Source organism: Neocloeon triangulifer, unplaced genomic scaffold, assembly GCF_031216515.1.
Source record: "Neocloeon triangulifer isolate White Clay Creek 2 clone unplaced genomic scaffold, ASM3121651v1 ptg000012l, whole genome shotgun sequence".
NCBI classification, from domain to species: domain Eukaryota; kingdom Metazoa; phylum Arthropoda; class Insecta; order Ephemeroptera; family Baetidae; genus Neocloeon; species Neocloeon triangulifer.
In genome coordinates this window covers 14831741-14854512 of record NW_026775554.1, presented here as the reverse complement: position 1 = coordinate 14854512, position 22772 = coordinate 14831741, and the positions used below count along the sequence as shown (strand labels likewise).

General features: G+C 35.2%; 1 protein-coding gene across 2 annotated transcripts in view; it reads left to right on the top strand.

Moving 5' to 3' along the window:
• The window catches only part of LOC132198179 (rho GTPase-activating protein 20-like), a 204856-nt gene that overhangs the window by 39134 nt on the left and 142950 nt on the right, over window positions 1–22772 (top strand). For both annotated transcript variants that reach the window (XM_059622038.1, XM_059622037.1), the window contains exon 6: window positions 30–132. In XM_059622038.1, coding sequence (XP_059478021.1) covers window positions 30–132 — 103 coding nt within the window. The remainder of the gene's footprint in view (window positions 1–29; window positions 133–22772) is intronic.

The window sequence follows — 22772 nt, the reverse complement described above, 5'->3', positions numbered from 1 at the left end:
GATGATATGCAAAATTTTTGTGATTGCAGAGTCATCAGGGACAAGAAGAGCAACGACGAGGAGTTCGTCGAGTTCTGCAAGCTTCGGCAGGGGGCTGCTCTCCACTCGCTGCAGGCGCTTCTCGATTTACCGGTAAGTGGCGGTGTTTGTTCTCTTCGCAGCCTTTCTTCCTCGTCCTGACAACTTTCGTGCATTAAACTCCCAAACTGAAAATGAAAGCAGCCAACGCTGAGTTGCGATTGGGGCCACGTTCAGAAAAGCCACTTTAAAAAAAGTGGCAGAACTCAGTGATCTTGGCTAATGGTTAATTTAATTATAAAAAACTTATTTTATTAGATTTATTTACTTGATAGATGTTAAATTTAATGATGATGGTATATTGAGTAAGTCTAGCAGTGATTAATATTTTATTATATATTAGTATCAAGCATTTTATTTTTATTAATAATTTATAAAGAGGATTACCAAAAACAAATAATTGCTTTTAAAATTTTAATATTAAATGATATTTAAAAAAAACTGCGTAGCTTAATTTGACTATAATTGACTATAATGATGTGTTAACCCCATAAAAAATATTGAAAATTGTTTCCAGAAAAATTGGTAAAGTATTTTATAACAAGAATTATATAAAAAATCCATTTCAAAAAACTTAATATTAATATTTTTTTAATATTTTAGTAACTTTTTATTGTTTATTTATGTTTATGTTTTTGACCCTATATTTGCCAACTTTTCTATTTATTCCGTTAAAATCCCTACTTTTATTTTTATTTTTCCCCTTCATGTTTTTAATTTTCCCAAATTTATAAATTTTAACACTTAAGTTGTCCTTTATCTCTCAACCAGAAATATATTATAGTCGTTCTAAATGCAGCATGAAATGTGTGTCTTAAATTTAATTATATAGTTCATGTACACCCCCTCCCCCCAATATAAATACTTCGGGTAACGATAGAAAATGCACCATAGCAAATGAATATTTTGCCCCTTAAATTTGTTAATTGTAGTGCAAAGCACCAAATCATTCTTTGCAAGTTGTCCAAAACATGTTGCAGTAAAAAGCTTGCTTTTTTATAACCTGCAATTTCACCATCATTCGATCATTACGTAAGTCATTTTTATCAACCTCTGATCGAAATCAGGAGGTGCAAAATAAATTGACTCCAAATTGCACACACGGGATGCGTTCGCCGCTCATCTTTTCTGCCCGTGCTGATTGCAATCTTCCTCTCTTTCTCGACCGTCCTTTTGATGTTCGATCTCGACGCTGTTCAAGCGAGGTATATTTTAGGCTCAAAGCATTTTCCATGACAAGCAATCACTCAAGAGTGTACTTGCACGTAGATGTTATTTTTAAAACACACTCTGATCGAGACACGATATTGCCGAGCTGCTTCTCTTATGCGAAACGTGAAAATCGCATCTTTTTGTATACTTTTTTCATTTTATTTTTACCGGTTTCTCTTTCTCCCTCGCAACAAGCAAATCGACTCGTATATCGTGCCCAAGGAAAAGTGCATCTCTTTGCGTTTTCTTTCTTTGTTGCACGCAAAACACCGACATTGCTTGAAAATCTGCTTTAGCTGACGTTTTACTCCTGTTTGCATGCATTCGTGACGCGCCCTAGGCTTAAAATGGGAGGGAAGTGCAAAATTTTTTGCATTAATAATATAAATAATATTCAACATAAATTCAAAACATACTGTATATAATTTTAGTATTAAAAAACCGGTATTTTTAAAATATTTAATCAATCTCTTAATAGATAATAAATTTTATCTTGATTGCGTTGAATTAAAAAAAAGGAGTTACATGCTGTAAATCAAAGGGTTCAGGGCACAATTATTATAATATCAATAAAACATTCTGATCAGAAGCAATCATTCGTGGCAAAAATTAACATCACTTGGAGAAATTCCCAGATGATTTTGCAACGCACATTACAGAAGCCATTCTTGCACTGCCCTGCCAATTTGTTGCCCTCTTAGGCGGCGCACAGTAGCAAGTTGCATTTTCGTTATTATGGTCATTATGAAAGGCGCGCGGATGCAGCAGTTGTGGATATTTGATTCTTATCAAGTTCCCTCAGCAGACGTAGGCGCGCACCTGAGATGCACTTTCTGCTGTTGCTATTATTAATGTCCCTGATGCATCTCGATCGTGTTCGCCATTCAACATTGTTAGCAGTCCCATGCGTTGCGGTCACTGCATTTAGAAACCACACACAAGTACATCGATTTGGTAGTAATAGAAAAAAAGAATTTAAGAATTGCGCTCTGACCTAAATAGTTTCATCAAATCATTATTCACAACTGAAAACAAAATGAGAGAGAAATTGACAGCCAGATTTTAGATTTTTAATATTTGCCCCCGGCCTTTATATTATTTTTATATTTTATAAAAATCTTATAATAAAATTGGTTTAGAGGGTTTAGAGATCAAATTTTTGCATTTAAACCCTATTGTTTGTTATTATATTTTTATCGTTTAATGGAAATTAAAGAATTCATAGAATTTTATTGGCGTTCATGCAAATCATCTTGCAAGAAATTTGCCTCGCAGCAATGAAACTCGAACTGATGAGCTGCTTGTTCAGCAGACTCGTCGTATTTCATCTTCTTCTCCTCAAAGTGAGGTGCAAAGAAAGTAGTTTGTCTGCCTTTCAGAACCATAAATCCACATATTTTATCAATTCATAAAAGTGGCAGCGAACAATTTATTTAAGTGATATTCACACGCAAAGATACTCAGCAGCTACCTGCGTCCTGCGTCATATTAAAAGAGCCACGGAGATAAATATGAAAAGCGTTTCATATTTTAAAAAGCTGCGTGGATAAACAAAACAATTTATAAAAAAAAAAATCATTGCAGTTTTTCTGCTCGAAGTCGTATTCAGCCAGTGTAAGGTTGATAGGAACTCCGAGAGATGGAGCGCGAAGGTAGTGCACCTGCCAGGTCCAATAATTATGATGGAAAAATTGAAAACGATACATATCTGATTAATTATTTATTCTGATAAAGGCATTGAAGCATTGTTTGATATATAATCGTTACAATTCTTAATAAAAATGTACTTTTAATAATTTTCATTATCAAGTGTATTTTTCCTTTAGAGTACAAAATTATGAAATGTATTTAGGTAAAGAGTAATTTTTTTTTAAACATTATTAAACAATTATTTTTCTATATTTCAAATTATAATTTTGGTGATTTTAACAATATTTTTATTCACATACATACTCAAATTTAAAAATTATTCTATTAAATCTACATAAAATAATATAATTAATTACGAACAATGATAGAAGACCATCAGATGATATTTTAAAAATTTATGAACGAGAGATTGTATTTATTCTTGTATATTAGCTAATTTTATATTTTGATATATCATTAATATGTCCTAAATTGCTGAATCATTGTTGGGAGGTTTTGATTTATTAATTATAGATGAAGAATTCAGTTTGTTATTTACATTTGACTTAACTTTGATTATACCTATAAATTTAAATTGCTATTATTCAGTAACATTATGATTAAAATTAAATAACTAATCTATGAACATAGAAGCGTTTAATGTTAGATAATATTATAAGCCTTTTCATTTCTTGTGGAGGTTCAGCAAATATGATGAATGAATTAAATAACTTTTTTTCCTAATAGTACAAGCCCACCGGTAAAAAATTAAATTACAAATTTAAGGAAGAAACTGAAGAAGCAAAAATGCAGGAAGTTGCCCACGCTCTTCCCTTTGTGCAAATTTTCATTCAACTTATCAGCGTTGATTCTTCTTTTTGACACCAAAACGTATATTGAAAGGTGAGTCACCTGCTTCATAATGATGTTTTCCTCTTCGTCGCATTTTATCAGTGCATGAAGTCTGAGGCTTTTCCTCTGAACCGCAAAGATTTTTTTTGGAGTATAAGTACATATTTGCAGCGGTCATAAGCGATTGATTCGTCAAATTGCAGCGGAAATAATGACTGCCTATTGCGAAACAAATGCAAACACCTCGTTCGCCGCCGAGCGCAGCGATCCGGGCGATTGATTTTTTTTAAAAGTGAAGGCTTAATTGGTGTGAGCGTTCTATGGATAATTTTGAATGGCGCCTTTTATTTTAATTATAGATTGTTGTCAGCCCAGATTGGTGCACTCATGTGTGCAAAAATAAAAATATTATAATCTCAGCGGTTTGAAAAAAATATATATATTTCTGGGAAAAGCTAGTCATTAATTGCGGCAAAACTTTTTTTGCCTAGTTTCATTAGAAGAGCCTTTTTAGAAAGTCCAGCGTCAACGCAGCCGTGTATGTGGCGAACTTTTTCTAATTAAAACCGAGAGAACCCAAGCACAGAGAAAAAAGGACCGCTTTGACCACTTTTTGCGAGTCGCAGGTCGCATTCCGGCCGCAACAATGTATCGCTCTCGAAATTTGTCTGTGAGGAAACAAAAGGTGCACCGAGAAACGGAGGGATTGTCCTGCTCGCGCCGTCTAATGTCACGTCCGAGAAGAGTCATTTCACAGTACTCGAGCGGCGTGAAGTTGGCACAATAAAGGCACGGGATAATTTCCCGTCGTCGTTAAAACTTTTTGCCGGTCAATAACTGTCGCGCTGCTGCATGACCGCCTCCTCTACTTGTCAGTCGAGAATAATCAAGGAGGAAAGGTGCGATCTCGAGTGACCGCTGCGGCTTCGCGGCAAATTAATTATTGTTCCACATAAGTGAAAGCTCGGTCAGAATAACCACTTCTTGACAAACGAAGATGCGCTCTCGTTTTATTTTTACCTGTTTTTCAATCGAAGCAAGCAGCGATTTTCATTTCGTTTGCGTCAGCTGATGTTGCGAGACTGCTAATTGCATACCTTTTAGCTGCCAGACAATTGAGTTCGACGCGTCGTGGAAGCAGTGACCTATTGTTTCAATTGCGTCTTGTCAATGATGAGAGCAGAGAATGCTGTTTTCCTCTCTCAAGCGTCTGATGCTGCTTCAGCCGACTTCCAACCTCGATTTTGCAACACTTTTCCTTGCAATATAAAATAAACTGTACTGAATCAGTGTCTAAAGTTTTAATGAAATAGTTTATATTTTTAAATTAATTTATAGATATAACATTAAATTTTTTCCATAATAATGATTATTTAATACTCTAACATTAAATTTAACCGTTTTAAATAAACGGCAACCCCCATTTGGAAATTCTCTTTTTATGAACATAAATTTTCTAGACTATTAGAGGAAATAAACTCACAGATGATTTTAGGAAAATAAAATATTTAAATTTTTTATTCAATAAAATCTATTTTTCCTTATTGCATAGTTGCAAATGAAGTAAAAAAATGGATATCCTTCATTGATATCAACTTTATTTCTATTTACTGAAACTCTTGTTGCATTTTTTTGTATTTACCTGGCGCCTTGATGTGTGCGCTGCGGTTTTCTGAATCAGATAAAGGCGAGAAAGACAAATTGATTGCATGAAACGACAAGAAAAAAAAACTATATAGTTTGTCATTCACATAAGAAACTCATAAACACATGCATACCGCTCACATGGTGCAGAACGCATAAATAAATAGTATTATTTATTAATTTATGCCACACGTCCAGTGTTATCTCTTGCCTTATGGAAATGTGAGCTGAAAGAAATCACAAATCAACCTCTCGTTGCAAAACTGCTCGCTTTTTTTTACAATAAAAACGCGCGACGATCTGCATCACGGTGTCTGCATGTGCAATCAATTAAATCGGTCCCTCACTGCCCAGTTATTTACGGTGTCGCAATTTTATTTACTATGGGAATGGATATGAGCAGGGAAATTATTATTATTATTATTATTGTTGTTTATTTGTCCACATTGTTACAAATACATTGTATAGCGTTTCTTGCTGCCTAGATAACATACGTACATTTTTTCCACCATCATGTCGCTGGTCTCGGACACTTGTCTAGAGAGCGGTGCTTGATTGACCATAATTGCGTGCAAACTGAAAGTAAAAGGTCTTGGATGTAGCCAGCGATTGCGATGTTTAATATTATTAAATTGCAAATGCACCCACGATTGATGCGTGAGTTTAATCAAAGAGCAAAAGAGTGACATAATGCGTTAAAGATATTCCTCCTTGAACACTCAAATTGAATTCTATAAAGTAGATTATTATTAGTGTGTATTCTCCGATTTCAATAAAAAATTAAGATAACATATTTGACCAGGCTTTAACCTTGTTGAAAAAAGGCAGTTGACCATAAAGGGTCGTTTTGAGTGTTAACTTTCAAATGTTTTATACATTAAATTAAAACCTTTCATGTGGCTTGAATATTATAGTTAATCGGGTCTAACTTTCAATAATTGTCGACTTGTCTAAAATTTTTAATCACTTTAAGCATTATAACATGAATTAAATGCACTTCTAATTTTTAATTTAAAATTTAGTTTAGACGTTAAGACGAGTGTCATCATTGACAGTAAATTTTAATTTATATTCTTAATTTTAAAAAGAAATTAAAACTCCCTCACTTAAAAGATTAAACAAAGCACTGAAAATATTCTAATTTATTTCAAAATTAAAAAATAATTATTTATATTTTATAATTAAAACATCAAAATATATAAAAGCTAACAATATTACATTATTTACTAAAAATTAAAACAGTTTTGTAAAATTAATTAAACAAGTTCCTGTGGTACAGATTGCACTAGACGGCCGCACGCATTGCAGAGCCCACTCGTGTGTATCCAGGCATGTTTTGTGATGAAATGCACATGTAACACCCTGTTCACCGCCCGCCGCGACTATGCTTTTCCTCTTCCACTTCTTTCCCGACGTGCAGTGTAAAAGAGAAGTGAACCTAGGTCGGGAGCGCATTATTAATTTAATTACGCGCGCACAACCGCCGGACGAGAAGAGCAATTGTGCTTGTTATCGTTATTGCAGAGTCTGTCTGAACACGACCGCTCGAAATTGCTTCGTGCTGATAATGCATTTCGCAAGAAACACCACCGCGCACGTTGCCGCAACCGATCGCAATAATTTTGATCTTTATTTCCTATAATATAATTTTCACATCACAAAAGTTGCTGCATAAAAAAGCTTCATTTTCTGATTTTTATAATTTTCTTATTATGGTGCGTAATAAACAATTGTAATTAATTACAAAAATGAAAGTAGACTGGTCAGTTTAAAAAAAGTTGTCTTTCAAAAAATTTCATCATAGATTAAACATCAGTGATAAAATAAATTATTACATTTTTTTCAATTTAAAAAAGCAAACAGTGGTTCCTCTCCTCGTCTCCTTCCCCCTTCAACACCAAAATTTCCCTCCAAGATCAAATCAGAATAATTAGCATCCTCGAAATGATCCTCTAGGGTTGTCCGCCACGATACCTGCTACCGGTTGCACACGCATTGTACAGCACAAGTGCAAGAAAAAAAATCAAAAGTCAAGGGCCCAACCCTTTCCCGCCTTCCCTTTTCAGCCACTTTTTTGCTTTTGTGAGAGGCAACAGGTTGCTGCTTCGTCGGACGTCTGTTTACGTATAATTACAGGGCGCTAACCACGCACTGCTGCTCCGGTCAAAATTTTTTTTTTTTTTTCACCACGTCTATTTATAATTATACTCGTGCCCCACAAACTGATTCCCTCTTCGTTCTTCCTTCATTGTCGACGTGAAAACTACACAAGCTTTGTAATTTATCTAATTTATAATAGGCTGCCCGGATTGGAGCGTTTATTTTCGGTTTGATTGTGTGCTGCGAGCTATTTATTCCTTTGTCTAATTATAGATTACGTAATGGTAATGACTTGCACTGCAACGAGCTCCATTTATCAAATTTATCACAATTACACTTCGTCGGTTTCGATTCGGGCAGATAAACGTTCTCTGATTTGTGGGGTTAAAAAAGCTGGTTGCATAAGGTGCAGATCGAAATTTCTAGCTCGTCTTTTGGGATTCTAGTCAACAATATACTTGATGTTATTTTTTTATTATTTATATTTTTACCTCAGGAGTTCAGAAATCGATATAAATTTTTGGTTAGTTATTTATCAACAATTATTTTTTCTTAATAATTTTATAACCAATCTCATAATGATATTAATTGTTTCTACGGAAGAAATGTTATAAATTTTTATTGGATTTTGTTAGATAAAAGCATACCAATAAAATTGAAATTTATGGCTGCAGTGCGTTACAATTAAATTACTATGCCCGTAATTTAATTTAATTCTGTCCAAGTTGGGTTTTTTTCATACAGATATTTTTATTCAAATAACCTGCTAATAAATTCCAAGGCGCAACACATTTATGTGAATTGAATTTCATTGAAGCATGTTCTTGTTTGTATTTTTCCAGAATTAATGAGCACTTTATGACTGGGGTTTCTTTCTTGGTATCCGTCCACAGAGAGCACACGCGGTGTACAATTATATAGCTCCGGTCGTCTTATTTCTATAATATAAATTCCCAGAGCGCAGTTTGGCTCGTACTTTATACTAAACATCTCTCCTTGCATTGTAAAGCAAGTGATGCGCGGCTTTTCTCCGAGATATGCGCGCGCGTTTCTTCTTTCTCTAGCTCTGAAATGATACAGAACAAGCCGAGCAGAAGACCAAGGCACTATTATCATTTTGAAATATAATTATCCTTGAGAAGTTTCCGCGTTCATGTATATTTATTCGCTTTATATGCAGAGTCGCGCGATGAAGTTTGTGCATTTTTATTGTAAATATAGCGAAGGTCTTATTTAATTGCGAGTTAAATAAGGAACAAAGAGACTGGGCGAGCAAAGATCACACTCTGGTGGCGCGACCAAGGCGCATTCCTAACGGGGCTTGTTACTTTATTATATGATTTGGTAATAAATCTCGTCTTCATTAACGATTCTATCACGCCTCCTACAGGAGTAATTGAATTAATTATGGAAATTGCAGTTGAATTGCGATGGACCAAACCTGTTTCATTTAATTAGTTTGAAAATTACAATTTGAATTATCATTATTTTTTTTGTTTTTATTAGAATTATAAAGAAAAATTATTTAAAAATGTGATTATAAATTATCATGAAACTTTCTTAAAATATATTTTTTATTTTTTTTTCAAGAAATAATATTCATGCCCATTATAAACTTTGCCCATATTTATGCTCCAAAACACATTTTTCATTGCTAAAATGGCAAAAATGATATAAAACCCCTTTGCTTGCTTTACGGACCACCTGAAAGGCTTTCTACAGACTGAATTATGTGATAAATTGCGGTCCGGTTGCAAGATCAATGACTAATGATCATCGGGCCGCGCACCGAAACTGCAGCCATTCGTCATGCAAATTAGCATATCGGTACCAGCATGATCCCCTCGCATTATATCGGACGAGACACATTAAATATAAAAAAAACACACACTCCATTATTTTTTGTGGCCCCCATAAATATAAAAATACTCGCACTGGGTCTCTTTCTCTCTTGTATGTTGGACACGGCTGAAGGGTATCAACTTCACTCTACATCGATTAATTGTGACTGAAATTCGCGGTCCGTTTCAACTTACAAACCAGGGAGAGTTAAAAAATGAGCAGCCAAATGTTAATGGGATATATTTTTAACAGGATTACTAACGAAGAATTAAGCCATGCATATTTCAACTTGAGTAAGAATTGCTGCCATAATCTCTGATGCCCCCATATCAAATCAATCACTTCTCGGCCGGGTATACCAGCAGCAAAAGAAAATCAAAGAGGTGCAATGGTGAGCTCTATTAAAAAATGAAGAAGTAGATCACAAAAGGAAGCTCTTATTTATTTTTTCAAATACACATTTGGGCTTCTCAGAATAGGCCAACAGACCTGCAAAAAAATTGACCCTCAATGCAAACAAGATTTTTTTAAGTAATGTAAGTAATAGTTAAATTATTTGTTTAGTATTTTTTTTTTATATAAAATGGAATGATTTCCCCTGATTTTTTTCTTGCTATTGAATTATTTTTGAATATTCACTGGCGTGAAAGTTTTGAAGACCATAAAAAATTGCAGAAAAAACGCATTGGAATAGTTTGACATTTACTACATTTACACGTGGATAAAATTTTAAGGTTCCATTATTTAAGATATCTAAAACAAAACTTTCTCTCATTGCATTAATACTGAAAAGATGACAAATGACTTGACTTTGAGATGCGAAATTTAATTTTATATTATTTTTTGTAAAAACTACTCAATTTTTATTTATTTTTTCTTCATTTAGTAGATTTCAATGCAAATTTATAAAACTCCATTCAAATGATGCAATCCAAATTAATTTTCATGTTTTAGGGACCTCCAATTCGCCACTAATTTAGATAATAATCTTAATGCACTGGGATCCCACGAAACTTTCGCAACGAGAGATGGAACAAAATGCGCCGGGCGAGAAAAAGTGTAAACGCCTCTGTGCATGTTAAAAAGTACAAAGGACCTGTGCTGCGATGCAGAGCTTAATTGCCCTGCTCTCGCGGGGACTTTCTATATAAAAATTCGTGGGTGCCATAAATAACGTGTATTCAAAACAAGCATAATTGCTCCTCTTCGAAACGCGAATTTATTTATCTCTGGCAGCGGCACAATAAAACTGCTTTTACATACTCGTGTGGTGCTCCGCCTATATGTGTGCCGGATCCAACACAGAGGGCACACATCTCTCTTGCTGCAGGTACATTACAACAACACAATATAATAATAATTGCGATGTTATTGAGTCACCCTGCCGGGTACGGAAAAAAATAATTGCACAACACAATGGCATCTCTCTCGGTGAAGGAAAAAAAGAGCATGAGAGGATAATTAATAATTTGCGCGGGGAAAAGCCACGGCGAGCAAATAATGAAAACGTCGTGCGCCTCCGCGTATACAAAAATTATTATATTATTGCAGGGCCTGTCGATAACAATGCGAGGCGATGTCTTTGTCTTTCTTGTTTTCTTTCCCGGGGCTGAAGTTGGCGCGGGATAAGCAGCGACGTGGGACGCGTTACGACAGCAGCTCTTCCCACTGATAATGGGCGATTCGGAAATTGGGCCGGCGAGTACATTACAAACTTTATATATCAAAGGGTGTTGCGCACGCCGCGATGGATAATTTAAACATGTGCCGCTTTTTTAAATGCTACACGCCAACAGCGGCTGCAGAAGTAGAAAAAACCAAGTTGGCAAACGAATGTACTCATACACGAGAGGGCGTCATAAATCTTCTTCAAAAGAGAAGGTTAGGCAACCTGTCTTGCAGTCAAGCACTCCCGAGTTTCATAATTTTGCAGGCAATTTTACGCTCACAATTTTACTTTATTTATCATTATTATAAAAAAATGTTATCAATTATTGAAGTTAAATTTCTAGTTATTTTGAAAAATATTTAAATAAAAAATTAATTCATTTAGCAAAGTAAATTTTTGGAAGAATTCAAAACGATTAATCAGATTTGATAATATTATGTAATATTTTTTCTTTTCATAATATTTTAATCTTCTGCACGTATGTGTATTTTTAAATAGCTTTACTAGATCCTTCAAAAGTTTTATGGTTCACATCTTTTTTACAAAACTGTTGCGACAAATTCTATGTAAAATGAATTATGGTTTTTTCTATCTAAATTTAGTTTTGATAAAAGTTTTCATTATTTAAGTTCTTTATAGTTTGAATTTGTTAAAAGTAACACTGCGTCACCGATATGGTCAATCGAGGAAACAATGTAAGCATAAATTTTATTCTTTATCCACAATTGTAATCCACCTTTATTTCTTTACATCTGGCTTGTATATTATTCCATCAAAACTTGCTGTCGATTTCAAAAGAAAAAAATGTTAATCCCCCATCAGTGTGCGCAGCCGGTAATCACAAAAAATTTAATCGAAACAACTGCTGCTTTTGTGAATAAAAATTCCTGATAGTTCAAATGTTACATACTTCAGGAGAATAATCCTGACGAGGGATCAACCTCAATTATATACCGGGGCTTGATTCAAATGTTTCGACTGGCCATTGGTTTTGTGACAAATTACTTATCGGCTGCGGGTCAAGGTCGGAAATTCATTTCTGACGCCCCGTCGTGAGCGCGCGCACTCGAAATAATAAATGACAACAATCGACACGCAGCGTTTGATCATAATCGGATGACGGTTAACGGCACTATTTTCTTCCAGGGACCCATTCGTGTTTTTTTTTGTCTGTTCCTAATCCAACGTGTACCTGAAATTTACTGGCCATTATTTCTCAAAGGCTATAAGGTGAAGTGCATTGCTGCACTTTGCTGGAGAAAAAGAAATTTATTTTATTCAAGGTCCAAATTGATGCTCAACGTTTTCCGAGTTGTCAGAATAACAAATTACCGCCGCACATAAATTAGTTGATTCTCCAGGCTAAAAGCATGGAAAATCTGTAAATAATTAGGCTTTCGGCGCTGAATGGAGTTTTAATTAGACAGCTGCAGGTTCGTCGACCTTTGCGCTGACTGACGAGAGGTTGATAGATTTCACACTCGTTGCTTCGAGGAAAATGAGAGTGACATATTGCTCTGAGGATAATTTTAATCTTCCGTCGCTCGCTTGGCATTATTCGGCTCTGATTGTTCTTCTTAGGCTGTTTAAAATTCCTCGAGCTGTTGGATTTAAGGGTGTATCCGAGCGCAGGAAATGAGCGAACAATGTATGAACAACGACGTGACGTGACTCATTGAGAGAGAAACTGTCAACATAAAGAAAGAAAAACTACAGACAGCTCTTCTCTTCTTCAGCATAAGCCTTGTTGTTCCTTTTCTCGCAGCTCGTTAATATGCAAACTCCATTTTTTCAGCTGCATCAGTCGCTGCGTGCGACATACTGATCGAGCACCTTGAATGTGTGCAAGAGATAGAAGCTCTAAACACAATTTAAGATTTGAATGCACCATAACATCATTATATATCACTTCCATCAATTTAAATTAGTTTTATTTAAACTAAAAAGCTTGAAAGAAAATAATTTTTGTATATGAATTATATTATTTTTTGTCCTGATGAATAAAATAAATTAATTTAAAATCGCCTCTAAAATTTATATTTTAGTTTTTAGAATACACACATAGGAATTGAAATCCATGATAATTTATTTTTATACAGTATATTTAAAAAATATTTATCATAAAAATTAAGTTCATATATTTTACTTTCTTTTGTTTGGTTTTGTTCGGTTGCATCATTCATTTTTGTATTTATATGGTTAATATTTTTATTTTTAAATTTTTTTAAATCAAATATTACAAATTTAACTGATTGCTTATTACGTTTTCTCTCCCTCCAAAAATGAAAGTTTTTTTTTTGAATTTATTTAAAATCATATTTATTGCTTTTGAAGTGGAGCTAAAATTCTCATTCATTATGCAACCACTTTTGTTGTCATGCAAAATTAAATGTTTGTGATAGAGGTGTATATTATTTTCAAATGAGAACTGCACAAAAATTTGCATTTTGTCAAGCACTCGGCTTTGTTGCTTTCAATAAGCGTCCACATTCCACTGAATAATTAATCTTGGGCACAGCATCGCGCGGCGCAGAACAATTATCCGGCGCTGTGCAGTCCTTGCAGCGCGCGGCAAAATAAATAGGCTGCTCTGGTCAATAAATAATGAGAGTAATATGCCGTGCAAAACGAATAACAACGCGAAGAGAGAAAGAGAGACGCTATGTATGTGCTTTTCTGACCAGCGCACGTTTTCACTGCCGAGCGCGAGAGAGCGAGCGAAGAAGGACTGGAATAACCTGATGCACTTAAAGTAAGTTGCATCTTTTTATTTGTGTAAAAAATAAAAAGATCTGCATCTCGCCGCCGAGAATACAACATCAGGTTCAAGGTCAGCGATAATTTACACCTCTACATTATTCACGGCCGCTAGGGAGGATAAATAAAATAAGAAAAGTCTATATATATGCAAAAGGAAAACTCTTTATGTGTCTGGCTGGAATTCTGCGCTCTATGTCTGTGGAGAGAAGGAACGCCGACCTTTCGCCCGGCTGACCTCGGGGTCGAATTTGGCGGAATATTTCGCCGCGACTAATTAATTTTGCACTGATTTTCCGAGAAGGTAATTAAGCGATGATTGGGCAATAATTCTCGCGCTTAACGCGACACTTTGACGTCGCGAATTTTTATTCACCGTTATGTGTGCCGCGGTAATTAAAGCGGACTCACTTATATTTTTTTTTTGCGACTGGCCACGGAGAGCTGCTGCCAGAATCGCGCACGTCTCGCTCATTTGCATGCATGTGGGCTTATTTTTCGCCAGGTGAATTCAACTGATTTTATTACAGGCGCCCTGTCTTATCAATATGGCTTTAATTGCAATGACATGTTCAACAGTCACCTGCGCCTTTTTATAATTAAAAGACGCCAAAATTTATTATACGGATTTTACATTATAAAGAATCGCTAACGAGAGGTGGATTACGAAAGGGCATTATCATCACTCTCCTGAGAAGATGGATTAAATTTATATTTAAATTGAACATTCTCGAAGGAAAAAAATGTGCTGTAAAATAATGTGGATAACTTGAAACTTCCTTATTTTTACAAATAGTGTAACAAAAACTGAAACTGTGGAAATTTTCAGAACAAGATTGTGTTAATGATAGTATTGTAAGATAATATAATTATTACAAAAATTTGAAAGCAAAAATGTTCTTACTTTACTTTAAAACTCTTCAGCTAATTATTTTTTAAACAACAAGGTTGAACTAATTTTATTTTTGGTATTAATTAGAAAAAAATTAACCGTAAATATTAGTTTATTGTTTGAATGTACTGAATTAAATTTTAAAAAATTTGAGTCTTTTAAAACATACTCATTAGTCGCAAAGGACTTTGCTTCTCACACTTAACGGAGTTTCATATCTTTATGCATCCAGAATTTTACATGAATTTTCAGTATCTAGTCTAGCGACTTCTCCACACACAGATGGGAAAAAGTGAAGTTTTTTCTCTTTCTCAAAAGCACTGCACGCGTTTCGAAGAATCTGAACCCTTTCGCCTGTTCATTGTTTCCCATTTAACGCGTCTCCACTCGGCCTCTCGTTGGGCATGGTTGTGTGAATTTATACATACGTGTGTAGAAAAAGAAGTTAAACTTTTTATCGCGCCTCGTCTAGGCCGGCCTTGGAATTACGTCGTCGCACCTCCATCTTCATATAATTTTTACAACCTTGTTTCTTTTCCGAGGCTCATTTGTTGAATTGCAGACGCGGCAGCGAGCAACACGTGTTTCCACCCAAACAGAAAACCCTGCCGCCTCTTCTTTACCTGCGAGGAGTGAAAAAAAAATCTATATAGATGAGGCGGCCAAATAATTAACGGCGCGCAACAAACGCACCAACCGCAATAATTCACCCGAAAGCAGCGCTGCACACTCCATAAAAATACAAAAACGAGGCGGAAAAATGCACCTTTTGTACTTCCATACCTGACCAACCTCAATGTAATTACGGACATATCATCGGCGGCTGTGCAGCGATGGGAAAATTGCATTGCTGTAAAATTTATGGCGCTCTCCGCACGCTAGCCAGCAGCGGCAAAAAGATGGAAATTGTCCGAGAGAGCAACAATCTCGTTCTTTTTTTTTTCTTTCCACTGTCTTTTCTCACTGCATGGTGAACTTGGCCTTGGAGTTTTTTGCCCATTTCTTGTATTGACTTTTTGAGACCAATTATTTCTGGAGGCCCTTTGCTTTTTTGAGTACCAAATTAGCCCCGGCGTCCGCCCTCAACGAGCGAGAGAGAGAGACGAGCATTCCTCAGTTTTTGTTGCGCACCTCGCGGGCTGACAGCGGCGTCTGCCAGACACTCTCGCACGGGGCACTTGGATGGATACTATTTTTGAGCGGTGTTTGTTATTCGACCCCTACGGTGAACAAAAGTAGCCTCTGCGTTATTGCCTTTTTGGGAGAAAAATCACCGGGTAGCTGCTAACGAGATTTAAATTGCTCTTGTGTGCCATCTTGACTTGTCATTGCTTCAATTTTTCTTATTTTCAAGAGAGAGGATCGTTGTATTTTCATTTTCACATTTTTTCTTGGCCGCAGTCACTTAATATAAGAGTCTGGAATTTGAGCTACAAAAATTGCTTTATTATTAAGGTTTTCTCAAAGAACTTGATATTATATTTTTCTGCAGCAAAATTCAAATTTAATTCTAAAGTTGAATTTTAAAAATTCGTAATCTTCAATATTGCAAAAATTAAAATGAGTGACCGCTGCTCATAAATATTTTTTCTCACATTTATGGTACTATTTTTTGTTACGGTTTTTATAAACCAAAGCACGCCCCAAAATAAATATTTTCGTCACAATTTCCCGCATCAATAATGCGTGAAGATTACCACGGGTAAGCTTCCCATCAAGATTTCCGGTACACTTGTGGTGATTTTGATCTGTCAACTCCTCTCAAGCTGTCTCTCTTCCCACGAATTCGACTGTGGGAGCTAACTATCTGTGTAAATTGTATACCACAGCCTTCGAACACATACAACAAAGACGCCCATGCACCACCGAGTTGATTATTGTTGCGCTGCGCACGAATTTTTTACTCCATACATCATCCACCTTGGCATTATTATTCCAGAGGGTAGCGCACCTGCATCACACCACGTCATTTTATTATCCAACCTGAAGGAATGAAACGTCGTTATACCTTTACGGACAAACAGAACCCCCTAAAAGTTATAGTGTGCCGTTGAGTCAACAAAAATATGGGGAATAAATTGTGTTTTCACAGCAGGCTTGTGTCAATTTCAATAAAAACCTCAAAAAATGAAAATCAATATTAAAGAAAGATTCTTTCTGAAAGAAATGATAAAAATATTTTTGATGCACATCACATAATTGGAATTCGGACTATAAATTTATTTTTTGATTTGCTAAATATTTAGGGACCTAGAATTTTCACATTCAGCACAAATAATATTTTATACAGAATATATTTTCACAAATTTTTATTTATTGCAAATCTATTGAATCAAAACTGAACTAACCATTTTCATTTCTTTGTTGCAGGTAAGGATAAGACCATCAACTTTTGCTGACTTTTCTCATTAAGCTCCGACGGTGAGTTTTGAGATGATTTATCGGTATTGAAGCGCGCATCTGCCTTTCGCTTTATTTATTTTCTCGGATATAATTCATAAAACTTGGAGCTCGCGCTCGGTGGCAAGAAAAGTGCGCGGGAGAAACAAGAGCTGGCTCGAATTCTTGTTCTCACTTGTACCTTGGGCCAATCATAATAATAATCACGGCAGCGACGGTCCATCTCTCAAGCTGCATGCGATGCTGCTGCTGGCGCACAAAGTTGTGCCTTTTTTATTCCGACGCGTTAACCCTTGAGGGATGGCCGGTGCCGCGCGCGTTGATGATGCAGAGAAAAATAACACGCACTTATTACACCGCCGTGACTCGCAGCGGTTAGCATTTTTTTCAAAGTTCCTACGAAGACGGAATTTTACTAAAAAATTTTAGATAATACATTTAAATATGATTAACTATGTTTTAGTAAGTTAAAAAATATATTATGCTTCAAAAATTTGGTTTCTAATTTTGTTATTATATACATTTAAATCGTTTTAAATATTTATTCTAATTTAAAGAATTTTTTTATAACTTGCAAAAGACGTGATATCTTTTGTAATGTTATTATTGAGTAATCGATTTACTTTTTAACTCGAAATTTACAAATACTTACAAGTGTCATCTAAGAACATTATTCCTATTTTACAATATATTATCCGACTCCAATCTGATTCGATCCACATCAGTGCTTAGCTATCATGCCAAAATTTTCAATTATTAATTTTAAACTTAGCTTTTATTGATGATGATTAAATCTGCCTATTCTCCTTATATGATATGATGTAAAGAATTATTATATTTTATCATGTTCACTTATACATAATATATAACAACTGGAAATTTGTAGAAGATTTTCGCGGCGATTGAGAATACTGAATATATTTATTATGGCGTCTGAATTGAAATTCTGCTCACATAGCCCAAATAGAGACTCAAAAACAACCTATCTAGGGAAGCAAAATTTGAATCTAAACACTGTCAAACCACTGACATATTTTTCTTGTAATCTTATTTTAATTTTTGATTAATTATTTTCAAAATGTTTTGTATTATGAATTTTAATTTTTGTTGAAGTATTTCTTAAAAAATTTTCACATGTTTTTATATTTTTGCAATCAACCAAATGCATAGGTCAATTAGCGGAGGGTAAAAAAGTTTAGCTTTTGAAGCCCGGCACATCACACAATAGAACTTTTAGATCTGGCATAATTTGAAGGGAAAATCAATATATCCCGCCGCGCGATATTGCTTCATGCGCACCTACAGGTCAAAGCGCAGATTTTGAACTTTGCTTTTGATCAAATAGACATCACATTGTGCCACATCACTTCCACCAGCGCTTTCAATTTGCATACGTTAATAGACATTCATTGTTTGGCCGCCGCCGAGAATGGACTTTTCACGCCGCAGTGCACTCGAGGCAAAGAGCAGAAAGAATTTTGAATCAATAAATAAATAAATCGATCTCTCTCAGAGGTTATTTCTGCATCGAAGACTCAATGAGCTGATTAATATCTCGCACTGCATCCATGCATGGGAAAATGAAAGTATGAAAACGCCGGCATAAGAACCTATACAGAGTCAAATCGAAAAGCCGCCGCCGCCGGGGTTAGATAATGAGCGAGATGAAGTAATTCATTCATTGCAGCGTATGTGTGAGAAATAAGGAAGCACTTCTTATTGCAGTCGTTGAATTCACTTCCAGATTTTTCAAACTGCTTTCGTGCTACCGGAATGGGATAGCAAAAAGACGCACATAAATCTTGGCGGAATGCTCGGTCGTATATCCTGAGCATGCCAAAGAGAGATCTCGCACGCCCAACTTTATAGTGGAGCTTATTTAAATCAGATTTAAATCAACGTCAGCGCTAATTATAATCTCTTATATAATAATTTTACCAACATTGATATGCTTTTTTTTTTAAATAACAGGGCAGTGTCATTGAAGTCTATTAAATTTTTTGTATATATTGGTGGGTTTAAAATTAAAAAGCTAAAAATTCATTTTTTTCTGATTTATAATTTTCTAATTAAATTTGCAACTAAATCTATATTATTATATTATTTTACATAAATTTAAACTATTTTGTTGATTAATTTAAAAAGAAGAGATGAAAAATGATGACATTGTTTTTGTATCAAGCAGATTTTCCATAAAGTTGATCTTAAAAAAATTCAATAAATTAAAATATTTATTTTAACCTTTAAATCCCAATTTAAAAATTAAAAACTGGTCACTTTTTGTCTTATAAATTGGAACAAGATCAAATATTCAAATGATACATCATTTATTTATTTATTATTATTCAATGTTAGGAGCAGAAAATGATGGGATAAATTTGATTTTTACACTATAAACACAATTCTCAGTTGAAACGATAATATAAAAACAAGCAATCTCAATATATTTGGACTTTCCTTCCTTTCAAAACAAACATTTCTGATCTCTCTCATTGTCAGAATCAAGAATAGAGCTCTGACCTAAGTTATGAATCTTTCGAGAGTGGCTGCTGATGTGAAGCAGGTGCAGTGGCGCGTAAAAATCCTGTGCTCTCCGTTTTGTTTTGCCGTGCATTCATTTTATAAATCTGTCTGCGTGCTCCTTCGCGGCCTCAACGCCTTCGATTCACCATTCATCATGATCACACCGCTCTTCAATGTGCCCTTTCACATTAATTTTATGCGCGCGCGCGTTATTGTTTATCGAAAGCGCGCATTGCATCGCATAAATATTTAAGCAGACCCTTGCAACAACAAAGCGGCTTCTGAATAATGAAAGTATTTGTTTTCGCTCGCTTTTGCATTCTTTATGGTAATTAGCGATTTGATTTAACTTTCTATGCGCACACACAAAAGAGCAATGCCCGCCGGTGTTTGCAATTATATTTCAAAAGGTCAAATCTTAAATTTATATTTATGGGTTCAGCAGATTTTACAAAATAATAAGTGGACACACAGGAATTTGGGTCAAACGTAAGTGTTTAATCCACCAAAGGAGAGATAGAGAGAGAGGAGAACGAATGCACTATACAAATGGGATTTCGCGCGAGATTTATCTTTATCAATCACACAATGCGGGTATGTGCATGGACGGAGGATAATAATTTATTTACGAAACGCTATTTGCGAGGCAAATAACTCTCGCACAGCAAGATATAGGTTTTTGTAGAAAGTCAAATATGTGTCGGGTAATTTCATTTAGCCTTGTTTCCACTGGGCGACTCTTGACCTTTGATGCCTGGCAAAAGTACACTTTGTTAAATTGAATTGCCTGCAAATTCTTTGATAAAGCGGCAGGTGTTTCGTCACGCGGCTTTTGCATAGAATACTATTTAAAATGTAATGTATAGCGGTGCTGCTGCAATCGTAATTAAAAGACCGATAATTCAACTTTCAAATTGTATGATGTCTCCTTTAATTTGATTTATGTTCAATATTCAGGACTTACATGCCTATACATCTCTTATAAAATTAAATTTAAAAATAATTGTTAAAGTGAGACTGTGAAAGACATAAATAAATCGTTATAAAAACTGCAGTAAAAAAAATTAATTACAACTCTTAGTATGAATTAAGGAATAATTCAAATTTACAAACGGAATTTGCGAATTATCTTAAATTTTATTTTTTCCAAGTGAATTTGCATGTCAATGAAGAAAAAATGAATAAAAAACAACTTAAAGAAAACACTGGATAATATAATAGCTATTTATTTTACATCATCTGCAAGATTTTATTTATCTGTTTTCATTTATCCCTTGAAGCATAATGTAAAATTTAAATTTCAGTAAAATTACATTTATAAAATCATAAAATGCAATTCTATTTAACCGAAGAGAGGCTCAATTCATGATTCCATTTGAGGAAAATAACCGTTCTCTGTTATAGGATTTATAAGTAACTGCTGATTAGCAAATAGATTCAGAGTTTCAACTTGGAACACGGCACTAAATTCTCGTGTGCACCTTTCACATAGCAAAGTTCACGAACAAGACGCGAGTTTCCGCCAGCAGACCTAATAAATTCAGCGCTAATCCTCCGCAGCTCATTGCCGCGCGCGCCGATCTTATCAGGCGAGCAGGCGTTGCGATTATTGTGCAGCACAGAGCACAGATTACGTCTCGGTGGCCACTGGTATTCCTTGCGTGAAAAGCGTTTCTGTGTGTGGCACGAGATATAATTTATTACAATGTGTGCGAGGTGTATTGGCAGAGCACAACGCAGCGGCAGCCAGCGAGGGGCGCTCTTTGCATAAAACAGGCACCACGCCCCGAAAAAGGCTAATGTGTTCTTCAGCAATACAGTTAAGCGATTAGCCCATAATACATGCTGCCGACTGACGCTGAATTACATTTTTCTCTCGCTCGTGAATACGCAATAATAACTCTTCTGCGTAACCCCTGCGCGACTCAGTACAACAGAGATCTTTAAGGGAGATCTGCACATTTTAGTAAAGACTCAAAGCTGTAGAGACTGGAATATTTACTCTAATATTTAAAAACTATTCCATTTGGAAAACTTGACTATTGCAGATAAAATTCTAAATTATTGTTTTAATTTATAAAAACTAAAAAAAAAGGTTTTTAATCTTAAGTCCAAATTATAAATAAAATTTCCCTTTTTTTCAGAATTTAGTGATTTGTTATATTAAATTTTAAGAACAGATAACAAATTGAAATTAACGAAATTCATTATTGGAATTAATTTGTGGGCCTTACTGACCTGAGATAATCATAATTTATTGTTTATTGATTATGCTATCATGTGTTGACGCTGACTTTAAAGCTGTTTTTGAATCTAAAAGCACGGATATTATGCACCAAACAATTTTATTGTGTTGCTTACAGGGGCGGCCAACGATGAATCTGAGTTCACTTTTACCCATGGAATCAATTCAGTGGATCAAAACTCAAAACGAATAAATTTTTTATCTTTAAACTTCCCAAATGTAATTTGAAAGATCTCTTCACTATTTATTTATTTATTTTTACCAAAAAGATGGAATTGAAACAGATCTTTTTATTATTCCAGACAAAAAAAAAATAATCGATGAAAATTATACTGGCTTGAATGCGTATCTCCCTTCAATATCTCTTCTCCAAACATTTTTGCTATTTTGAAACGGCTTGTTCAGATATATTTTTTTTAATCCGTTCTTTGGAGCTAACTGCCTTGAATAATAAAAAAATTCGAATACCTCCTCATCTATCAAGACTGCTTTGTACAAGGCAAGTGGTTATGAACTGCGGCGCGTCATAGAGTTCATAGGGGTCCATAAAAATGTTTACTAGCAGTATTAAAATTTATTGCGCAATTCTGTCTTGCGGTTCGGAATCGCGTCTCTCTCGCTGCTTTTTGCCGGGGATCATATATGTATAATTATACAATGATGAGAGAGAGCCATTCAAAAGAGATTGTACATTGCCATTATTAAATGCCGCGCACTCTCGACGATCTGTACATGCCGTGTGCATTCTTGGTGCGGCACACCTGTTGGAATACGTATACAAAGTTAATGTGAGTGAGTGGTGTGGTGTGCGAAGGGAGTCTGCCCAGGAACAAAAAGCTCCGAGTTGCGAAACCAACGCGAGGATAAATAACGCACGGCGACGGCGGGCGTGTTATTTTTCCATATTTCGAAGAGCTGCAGCGCCTTGG